This window comes from Podarcis erhardii, assembly GCF_964252035.2.
Source record: "Podarcis erhardii genome assembly, chromosome: 12".
In the NCBI taxonomy this organism is placed as follows: domain Eukaryota; kingdom Metazoa; phylum Chordata; class Lepidosauria; order Squamata; family Lacertidae; genus Podarcis; species Podarcis erhardii.
Window position 1 is genome coordinate 18049923 of NC_138513.1, and position 11708 is coordinate 18061630.

Genomic DNA, 11708 nt, shown 5'->3' on the forward strand with positions numbered 1-11708 from the left:
CTGACCTCTCTGGTGCCTCGCCCTTCTCTTCCTCCTGGCAAGCATCAGGGATCCACTTTCTGGAGAACCAGCGGTACAACTGCCCACTCCCCACAAGCTTTTGCTTCTCAACATCCAAGAAGGCTTGTATGGAAGAAGGCAGTCCTTCATGTTACAAGTTGCAGCCAGAGGCTTTACCTTGCACTTCTTGTTCTTGCCGTAACAAACCATGGTTTGTTGTTATGTCTGAATCAGACCATCTTCCTGTAAGTTTGGCCAAGAGCAGGACCTTCCAGCCTCCTTTTTCAAGGATTTCTGGCATTTGGAGCCCAAGGAGTTTCAACAAGTGGTGCCTAAGCCTGGCATCAGGGTGGAGTTGAGAAGAGGACTTTGGATATAATTCTTTCACCAAAGTCAACAGCAGCGATCTGCTGTAAAACTTGTTAAGGCAGGCGAGTTAAGATTGTGTAACTTTACAGCGTGGACGCGCCATGTTATTAAATTTATTAGAGGACTACCAAAATAGAGTTCTAGTTTATCAACATGGCAGAAGAATTATCACCAGCTGCACATGAGCCTGTCATTGGCTGCAGGTTGATTTCCTGTGGAAAGAAGCTTGAAACGAATAGAAAATATATGTCTGGCCATCTGGAAGACAGAAAACCACTTCTGAAGTATTCACTGCTATGTATTAATGTCTCTACCCTTGTGGTCCTTTCCAACTCTACAATTTTATGTTTCTCTTTAGAAATATTTCATTAGCTAATCCTACCCCATTTGCTAATATTGCAGTATTATTATCTCATGGCTTGAGTATTTACAGCTAATTACAGGTCACATTTCACCGTGTAAGTCACATCAGTAGCATGTAAACAGGTTTGGAAGGTAATGACCTAATTCAAATGATCCTATCTCAGTTTAACGAGCCAAGATACTGAATTGAATAAACTTGTACGTATGATCACAGACCCTTCTGCCTTTCCTGGGATGCTGCAGTTAAACCAGGGAGTTGTTAGCCATAGTTTCCCATTTTAGCCAAGACAGGATTATCAGGTTTAAAACAAGCTAGGATCTAAATAACATCAGAATGAACATCTGGTTTGTTGTGGAGCTGGAAACCATATTTTCTTGCTTGAGATGAAGCTGTAGTTAATTGAAGACTTCCATATGGCATGATAGGTAAGATGATGATCCACCAAAATAACCCTTGTGCTGATGGTTCTTGGCTGTTAGCGATGGAAAGTTGGACTGTGCCATTCCAAGGTCACAATTTACTTTAACTGATGCCATACACTGCAAGTGTGTGCTGGTTTCATTGGGACTGTTCATGATGTGAGGTCCTCCTTTTCAGGGATGTCTCATACTACCTGGCCTTGAGAAGCTTAGGGGCTTGCACCATTTGAAGAACGCATTGACGAGCCATTCTTAAACCCCCACCAGTAATATTGAGATGGTATTGCTGGCTTACGTTATAGGGCTGTTGAATTTGAGATATAGAGTGGGTCAAGCAGGGGTGGGTAACCTGGAGCCTCCAGATGTTGGGCACCAACTCCCATCAGCCAGCAGAGCCAGTGGTCAGGGGCAGTTGAAGTTATCATCCCAACATCTGGAGAGCCACAGAAGTAAAACAGGAAGGATTTAGAAAACTGCAAACATTGGGATGAAGATGGCTCACCTAAGAATTTGCAATAGCAAAGACTTAACTTTCCCCACTCATCCAAGGCAGTTCAATAAAAGTAATGCATTTAAATATTTATTCAATATTGTTTAAGTAGTATTTGGGAGATCTCAAGTACACAGTAAGGTTCTGAAGCTAGTTGCTTGGAGACATTCTAGCAAGACTAATACAAGCCTATTGTCAATCAGAGTACATCAGGATCTTGAGGATTTTGTATAGTCTCTTTTCAGTTGCCCAGTTCTCATATCAAATAAGAAAAAAAATTCTTCCCCAGCTGCTGTCAAGTAAGGAAATCGTGGCCAGACCTTCAAAAGATAGATTTTTTGGGGGGTTAGCAAACAGATGTCAAGAATATTACTCTGCTCAGCAACTTATGCCTTAGCATTATCTAAATCTCGTAATGCTATTTTGAGTTGGCTTGCCTCTTGTCCATTGTAAAACACTTGCAAGATAACAGGTTCCGTTATTAATTGTTCAATGTATTGTATTTTTGCATTCCTGCTATGGCCTTTGGCAAATACGGAAATAAAACTGAACTGTTGTAGACGAGGCATTTCCTTTAAGAGAGGTTAGGTGTGCAAAGATAGATCAGAAGTCCAGGCATACATACATACATACATACATACATACATACATAATTTTATTTGTATGCAACCTTTCCATAGTTCAAGCTTGCTTACAACAAGAAAAAACGTACATCATTACAAGCATAACAAAAGTAGTAATAAGCAATAAATGATACCTCAAAAAGTTCACAACCAAATTGAACAATTTCCACATAAATCATAATAAGATTAAAATAAAGGTATCAAAAAAAAATATCAATAACAGCACCTCCTCCCCCAATCCTCTAAACAATTCCTCAACCCAAGAGTCTGTTCAGCAGTCTCAGCTTCTGCAGCTGGAGTCAGTCAGGGCCCCACCTTCCTAAGCCAGATGGGAAAAGCATGCAAGGCCGGGAGCATGTCTTCCAGGACTCACCACCAAGATTGCATGAGAGAGGGGCTGAGAAGATGGAAGATGCAAATGGAGACTCAACATAACAGCAGGTTCAGCAATACTTGTGTTCTGGCATCCTGAAAATTATGGAGAACTTTCCGAGGGAAGTGAAAGATCTCAGGTGGACCTCATTGGGAAAGGCCTGTCAGTCCAAAAATACAACATGCAAGAACCTGGTAGCTTACATTGGAGCAGGAACGTAGACAGAGTCTAGAAGAATTTGGCGGTTCAGGGAACAGAGCCCTGCCTAGAAGCTGTGTATCTTCCTGCTGGCAGAGATGATGGACCTGTGGCCCTCCTGATGCTGTTGAACTCCAGTTCCCATCAGCCCCAGTCAGCATGGCTGACGGCCAGGAATGGGAGTTGGAGTCCAACAATAACTGGTTGGCCACATGTTTCTCACCCCCTGCCAATCCCTGTAAATATAACACACACACACAAAGTTGCCAGGCCATCGTTCTTAATGCTTGCCAGTTGGCGGACCTATGCATGAAACAGTTATACTGAACTGAGCTATTGGTCTACCTAGCCCTATGTGTTGGCTGCTCTTTCATGACACAGCTCTAAGCAGTGGCGCTTTCCCAGCCATGTTGTTTCTTAGCTGGAGAGGCCAGGGGTTGGGCCTTCAAAGTTCTGCATACAGCGTGTGTGTGCTGTGCTGGTGGGAATGAAACTATTCCCGTTTTCTTCCCTCTCTCCTTCCCTGGTAGGAGACCAAGTCACCTCTCACTGGAAGAAAGAAAGAACTGGGTCAGAGCTGCAGGTATAGGGCAGAAGCAGGGAGAGTCCCCTTGTTGTCTGCCAGGGACAGAGACTCTCCTTGCTCCCAGTACTTGGTTGGTTGGCTTAGCCGGGGCCACCCTTGCAGCTCTCCATCATCAGATCTCCCTTTTCCACCTCATCCTGGAGAAGACCCAGAGAACATGGAGTCCCGTTCTGCTAGTGGTTTGCTGTCGATTCACTTTGTTCTCCTTCCTAACCAAATTTCTTTTTCTCCCCCTTGTTTGTTTGTGTTTCAGAACGTATTAATTGTGGAGGTAAGTTCATCTATTTGGATTGGCTAAAATGGGTGGTGGTCCTTTTGGGTACAGTACATCTTGTAACACTTAATGTATGTAGGTGCAGATATACGAAGAATCCTGTGAAGTCAACAAAAACCTTGCTAGTGCTTTTCGAAAGCCGTTTAGCTAAAGGCTGTGACACCTTTTATTTTGGACTATGAAAAAGACCCAAAAGAGGCTAATTCCTCCCCTCCTCCCCCCAGAAATTAAAATAATAAAATGGTGTTGATGTTGCAGAACTTTCCAGCTATTAGCTAACCAGGTCAGTTTCAAGGCTCTTGTGTTAATATACGAAGCCCTGAACAACTTGGGTCCAGGATGCCTTAAGGCTCACACAAGCCCTTATATCCCAGCTTGATCACTGAGATCATTCGGAGGGAGACTTTAAGTTGTCCCCCATCTTACAAAGGCTCAGCTGGTTTAAACTTTCTTCCTTCTTACTGCACTTTCAACTTTCTGTGAAAATTATTTTGCATTGTCTTTAATGGTGTTTTATTGTACTTGCACATATTGTTGTGTACCACCGTGATATTTTATATGAGTAGACAGCATATAAATACTTTTATAAATAAATAAATGCCCCAACTCCACACACACACACACCTTTTACCTTTCGTGCTCCTGTGGTGCAATGGGTCTGTGCGTCTGGCTGTTAACCAGAAGGATGGTGGTTCGAGCCCACTCAGGGGCTGTGGGCAGGATTCCTTCATTTGCAGGGGGTTAGACTAGATGACTCTCGGGGGTCCCTTCCAACTCTACAGCTCTATGCTTCTATGCTTTGCAAAGGATATCATTGGAACCGGAAGAACGATGAGAGCTCTCCTCAGCAAAATTGAAAAATGCAAGCCCAAGATGGTCAAGGTGGCAAGGTAAGTATAGTATTTGGGAGGGACCACATCTCAATGGGTGGAGCAGACTTCGATAGTGTGATGCCCTCCAGATGTTTTGGACTACTAGTCCCATCAGCCACAGCCAGCACAGTCAATGGTCGAGAATGATGGGAATGGTAGTCCAACAACATGTAGAGGCTACTGTGCAGGCTACTGCTCAGAAGCTTGTCTCTTTCTCTATGGGAGGATGGCAGAGGCAGCTGACTCAGCTGATAAGGGAAAGAGAAAGGAAATCCTTTTGGGTTTGCCCTTGATGAGTCTTCAGACATCTCCGATGGAGGGGAAGTGCACTTATTTACTCTTCTGCTGAAATTGGGGTGAGGTGGGGAGTTTGCCAAGCTAAACAGACCTCACCAGCCATGCATGGTTACCCATCAGAGGCTCAATGTATCTCTTGTTTTTGCTACCTGTCTTTGGAGTTTCCAAACGGGGAATGGGGTTGGTTCTCAAGCAAGGACCATAATCAAAATAGTAGATAATATTGAGCTTGATGTACAATTATCTGACCTGGGAGGCCATAATATATGGCTGTTGGGCTGTGGTTCAGCTTAACGTTAGGACATGGTACCCTCCAGATGTTGTTAGACGACAACTCCCATCATCCTTGTCCATTGGCCAAGCTTTCTATGGCTGTTGGGTGTTGGTGTCCAACAACATTTAGAGGGGCACCAGGCTTAGCAGGTTGCAAGTTGTACAGGCTTTTAGGAAATGAGAGATGGGGAAAGAAGAATACATCCAACCAAGCCAAAATGTTCAGGAGTTATGTGAACAAACCCAGCTTTTTAAAATGTTTACAATAAAAAAACACATTTTTGTTATTTATTTAATGATAGTTTGCTGGTGAAAAGAACATCTCAGCCTAATGGATACAGACCGGACTGTAAGTGCTCTCCTGTGGATTTTCTTTGCTTCCTGATTGTGAAGTAGCTAAACTGTTCCATTGTTCCTGTTTTCATTAAATAGGCAAGACGTAACACACCCGGTCCTTGGGGTGTTGTTCAAAAGTGATGCTAGGAATAGCGTCTAAACAATGGAAGTGCCACCTTGATCAGAACTATCAATTGGGGGCGGGGGACAGCTTCCCCTCCACTGTCCCTATTTCATTATAGACATGTATGAGAGACGTCGTGGGAAATGACCACCTTTTAAAACCGATTTCAGAGTTGTGCCACTGTCAAGAATCACAAGCTTGACCTTGCAACCTTCACAACACTTCTGTTTCCAAGAGAGTTTGGGGTTAAATTGTGGCACTTTAACACCAGCTTCAGATAAGTTTAAAAGTTGCCCAGTAGGTGTTCCTTGCAACACCCTGCATTTTATTCTGAGATTTTATAATGAAGGACAGTATATAAATCTCATTTTTAACAAATGCACTTAGCATGTCCGTTGGCCAAGATACAACACACTGTGGCTTCAAAGTCATACATTGTCCAACTGTATCCCAGCTGCAGACAACTGCTGATTGTTCCTTGAAGCTGTCAGAAAAATCATTTGGGAGTTAACTTCCCTGGGGACATATCTCTGTTTGGGTAAGAGCTGTAGTTAGCAAGCTCTATATTTCTTTCCCCCCCCCTCAATATTAGCTAACAGGATTCCTTTTAGACAGAATTGTGGTCCTTTATATAGCCTAATTGGGTACATCCAGACAGCTCTGCTTCAGCTTCAGTAAAGTGTTCCCATCTCAGAGCCTCAAACTCACAGACACTGAGATTTGGCTCTTGTATACAATTTCCAGGTCAGTGAACTATTATATAAAGGAAGTGTCAGAGTTTGTATTTTTAACAATACAGACATTTTGCCCTCTCTCTCTTCCAGATTATGGATTTGAAATTCCAAATTTATTTGTGGTGGGCTATGCTTTAGACTACAATGAGTACTTCAGAGATCTAAATGTAAGTGTCTCCCACTCTTTGCCTCCTGAAAAAAAACACACACTTTTATAAACTATGACTTTGAAACCCAGCCAGTCTAGAACTGGGTTTCCTCTTCTGTGGCTAACAGTAAAAAAAATGTACCCTACTTCTGCAGCGCATGGTGTTTTTAAATCCTTATCCTGCCTGCCTTCATGTACAATGGTTTGCTTCATGAATAATGCTAAACCATAGTTTAGCTGCGGGAAGCCTTGGGCTCATGCTCTGCTCTCCACGCAGCTCTGAGGAGAATGGAAATATCCATTACATAAGATAAACACCTTTTCCAGCACTCATACTTGCAGCGTTATTTCTGTCAGTGGGAGAATGTGATTCATTTCTGTCACTCGACACAGCACACTGGAGCGATCAGAGTGCAGAATGTGGCTCCTCCATAAACGCTGTTGGTTGACTTTGTGGGTTGTGATGTTAAAACTTTTCGTTTCAGCACATATGTGTTATCAATAACCATGGCAAAGCCAAATACAGAGTCTAAGGAATAACCGGCTGGCCTGAACTGGAAAACTGACAGTCCCCTTGAAGCATCTCCTGAAGAACAATTGAACTGACATCCGTCCCATTCAGCCTGGACTAAAAAGTGGCCCCTTCTTTCTAAGGGGGGAAAAGAGACTTTGCTGCAGTCAGCCACCCTCATCTCCTTTGTAGCAGAACTTGGACAAGGCAAAGACCGAGAAGTCATGATCTCTCTCTCTCTCTATATATAATTTAGTGTTATAAGTTAGCAACTAATTAGTTAATTCATTATAATTAGTTATGACTATAATTAGTTACTATGAGACAGTAAGTGATATGGCATTTATTTGTTGGCTTGCTTATCCCTTACCTTGCTCCAATCTTCTTTGTGAAGATAGTGAGGGCAGCTGCGCTATTCACAAAGCCATTCTGCAAGGATCCGCAGCTTTGTGCTTTCCAATGGTGCATCTTGTTGCTTCCAGTTCTCTCCAGTAACCTATCTGTGCCTTCTTCTGAGCCCTTCTTTTAAAGCTTTCTTGAAGAAGCTCAGTGTACATCAGAGGTGGGGAACTGCAGGACCTGGGACCAGACGTAGCCCCAGACACCTTTGTCGGCTCCTTGGAACTTTCTGCAAGCAACACCCTCTTTCCGCAGTTCACCCCCCTCACTAGCTCTTAGAATCATAGAATTATAGAGTTGGAAGGTACCCTGAGGGTTATCTAGTCCAACCCCATGCAACACAGCAATCTCAACACGTGGTCTCCCATCCAGTTTGGAGCCATGCCTGACCCTGCTTAGCTTTGCAAATGTATTAGCAGTTCTTTACACCCAAGTGTTTTCGCCTGCCTGGAATGTGCCCTTGAACTCTGATAATGCTTCATGTTTGCCTGGATGGAAAATAAGGGGGAGGTGAGTATGCATAAAGAACTAGTCTGTTCTACAGATGTAAAATGCACTTTTGTTGCTCCATTCAGTTTGGCTTCTGGCTCCACCCATCACAAGCATATGGCCCTTGGAAGGTTCCCCCAAAAGGGAATAAGGCCCCTAGTAGGCTGGAAAATGTTCCCCATTATCCTCACAAGAACCTTGTGAAGTAGCTTAGGCTGAGGGAGAATGTACTAGCCTCAGACTCACCCAGCGAACTTTGAGGCTGAGTGGGGATTTGAACCCTGGTCTCCTAGGTCCTAGGACAACACTCTAACCACTATGCCACACTGGCTTTCAGGAGGCTTACAATGGCATGCAAAAGTGCAGACTATATAATAATCGTGCTCTAAATTAATCTGTCTGTTCATCATGGCCACACTCAGTTGCCCTGGGCAAACCTATAAAAGGTAGCTTGGCTCATTTCCTGTATCTTGAGTTTTGTTGTCAGTAAGGTTCTGTTTTGCGGGATAACAAGATTCTTGAATCATACATCACATTCAAGAAACATCAAATATACATTATGTTAACGGTGTGCTGGTTCTCCCAGGAGTACACATTGATTGATCCCTGATCAGTTGACATCCCCAAAGCTGGTGCTGCCCGTGGAGCAGGAACTAGTGTAAATGGTTTTCCTCTACTCCCATTAATCCTCACAGTGACCCTGTGAGCTAGACTAGGCTGAACAATATAGACTGTCCCTAAGTCACCCAGTGACTAGGGCTAGGGTGATATCTGGTTTTCAACATATTGCCAGCGAAACATCGCAATATACCGATATGTCACAATATCCGAAATAAGGAATGAGTTGTGTAGAGTCACTCATATGTGATTCATTGTTCTAGGGCTACAGTCCTAAGCACAACTTGCTAGGGAGTAAATTTCATTGAGCATGGAAGGACTTATTTTTTTGACTAAGCATGCTTTAAGCCATTTGTATTTCCTAGGAATGTGTTTCATAGGAAGGTAGCTGGTTTTAATTCATATCTAGTCCCACACTGCAGAGTCACCAAGGTATGTGAATCTATAAAGTCCCCAGTGGCTTGGTTTCAGTAAATGTATTTATGAGTGTGTTTCTGATGAGCCTTTGTTACCCATTCATCCAAAATCATATGGAGCTCCAGTATAATAACATTGAATCTTAATGAATCTTTGTGAGACACTTTTGATTTGACCTTTCAAGGGGAGATGATGGTGTGTCATGAATGCATGGATGTACTCAACTGTGTTTAATACACTGAATTTTAATTGGAACCAAACAATAGCAGCCAAGCTTGGGTTCCCAAATGGCATCCTTTGTGTACAACATAGGAAAGTCATAGATTAGAGAAAAAAACCAAGACCCTCTATGAGTGCACATTTCCATAACCGAAACTAATCATGTACAAAGGGTTGCCTAGATGGCATATATTCTTTCTCAAATGTTTTCTCTCTCTCTTAATGATCCTTGTTTTTTCACAAGCAATTAACCTATCTATGAATATGAATATGGGGGTGTTGATACAGGGGTGGGGAAACAGTCTTTTCTGAAGATAGGAAACATTTCATGTCGCAAAACTCAAATCCATATTAAAAGCATCTTCAGCTTTCCGGGCTTTTGAGGTTTCCCGTTTCCTTTGCCATCATCTGCAAAATATATTTTCTCATTTACCTGTTGCAGTCATTGGAAGAAGGCCATTATGTGCTATATACAAACTGCTCTCAATAACTTCCTAAAGGAAGCCAGTGCAAAAATATATAAATCGAATGCAAGCAGCTTTGTTCACAACAGCATGGGGCCTATTGTTGTTAGACTGCAGTTTCCTTTACACTAATAAACAGTAAGGGCGCTTTGCTATATTAGAGATTGCTTTCGATTTCCCATCGCCTCTTCTTCAGCACAGATTTGCACACCCCACAGAAGCCTTTACGATGTACTCAAGTGCTTTGGGGAAAACCAGTGTAAACATTTCCTGTGTACCTCTGCTGTGGCCTGTACATTTTTCCTAGCTGAATAAAATGAACTGAAGTAACTACGGGATTTCCACCATTGTGTAATTAATTGCTCTCACTGCCCCATGTTTATGCATATACAGATGGCGAGGTTGAGGATAGATTTTTCTGCATGTTTCCTTTGTGAGAGAAAACAATCTCCACTCAGCTATCTGTCTAAGACAAGCATCCCCAAACTCGGCCCTCCAGCTGTTTTTGGGACTACAACTCCCATCATCCCTACCTAACACGACCAGTGGTCAGGGATGATGGGAATTGTAGTCCCAAAACAACTGGAGGGCTGAATTTGGTGATGCCTGGTCTAAGAGAGCAATCCTAAACTAACTAGAAGGAGTGGCATTGGGTTCATTGGATCCTACAGATCTCCCTCACATAGTTGGCATAGTTTATTTTCCCCCTGTTGCAGTTAGTGGGAGGGACATACAGTGGTACCTCGGGTTAAGTACTTAATTCGTTCTGGAGGTCCATTCCTAACCTGAAACTGTTCTTAACCTGAAGCACCACTTTAGCCAATGGGGCCTCCTGCTGCCGTTGCGCCGCCATCGTGCAATTTCTGTTCTCATCCTGAAGCAAAGTTCTTAACCCAAGGTAATATTTCTGGGTTAGCGGAGTCTGTAACCTGAAGCGCAAGTAACCTGAAGCGTATGTAACCCAAAGCACCACTGTACTGTATTTTTGAAAACCTGACTGCAGCAGGAAAAAAGAAGAAATGCTACTCGCCTCACAGGGTGGCAGTTTCTCCACCATGCAGAAACTCTCAGGCTTTAAAAATAATTCAAATTTATTTTAACACAATATAAAAAAAAACACATTTGCATTATTGGTTCTTAAAAACCTGAGAAAAGTGGTGTTTTGCTTGGCAGCTAAATGATAGCAATGAGGGTACCAGGCAAGCCTCCTTAGGAAGGACATTTCAAAAGCAAGGCGCTAACCCTGAAAAGTTTCTCTTGTTATCACCCGACACCAGGCATCCTGAGAAAGACCTCAGGGTGGTGATCTCAGTGGACTAGCCAAATTGATGCAGGAGAAGGTGACCTAAGAGGTATTTAGATCCTAAACCATGTGGGGTTTTAGGGGTGATGACCCAGCTCTGACACAGGCTCTGGGCCAAGCAACTGGATTAATGGTACAGATAATACTGATTGAGGAATCTATCTTTGCTTTGTTTGTATATATATTTTTATTTTCATCTTGCATTTTAGTCTGATGTACTGCATACAGTTATTTTAATGGTTGTTTTAGAAAATATGGGGGAAAATAAATAAAGTGAAGTGGGGGAGATCACAACTGTTTATACATTTTATTCCTAGTCCCCGTGATCTCTTTGAGTCACTTGTATCCAGTGATCTACCAAATGCTGTCACCATCAGAGCCAAGTGATCTTTTTCAATCATGGTTGCATCTCTTGACTCACGAACTAGTCGGAGGGTGTTTATTCTTCCAATCAATTTAACAACATCTGGCAGATTATATAAGGCGAGAGGATGTTCTTTATAAACCGTCATGGACAACATGTTTCTCTGTTTTTTGCAGCCATCCAGTTTTCTCTGATTTCCCTCTCTTGCTCTCTAATAGCTGACATCCTTCCACACCCTGCCCCCAAAGATAAAAGCAGGATTGTTGCATCTATGAAAGTGACATCAGCATTTTGGAGTGCTCCCTTTCGACAATTAATTCAACTCATTCATCCTTCAGTTGGCTGGATCCCAAAGCTATCCAGGAGAAAATGACTGAGGATGACAAAACAAACACTATCCAAAACAGCTATATTTATAACCAGTTTAAGGGCTATATTTTTAAT

The 11708-nt window shown here is 42.7% G+C and overlaps 1 protein-coding gene across 3 annotated transcripts in view; it reads left to right on the forward strand.

The window, feature by feature from the left end:
- The window catches only part of PRTFDC1 (phosphoribosyl transferase domain containing 1), a 168159-nt gene that overhangs the window by 39816 nt on the left and 116635 nt on the right, over positions 1–11708 (forward strand). The window contains exons 5-9 of one of the 3 annotated variants that reach the window (XR_014150092.1): positions 3676–3693; positions 4504–4586; positions 5441–5487; positions 6423–6499; positions 6966–7073. Coding sequence is in view for 2 of the 3 variants with exons in the window: in XM_081834568.1 (XP_081690694.1) it covers positions 3676–3693; positions 4504–4586; positions 5441–5487; positions 6423–6499; positions 11483–11539 (282 nt within the window). In the remaining variant the exon portion in view is untranslated. Of the gene's footprint in view, positions 1–3675; positions 3694–4503; positions 4587–5440; positions 5488–6422; positions 6500–6965; positions 9928–11482; positions 11678–11708 lie in introns of those variants that run through there. The other 2 variants (XM_081834568.1, XM_081834567.1) reach the window with 2 other exon arrangements.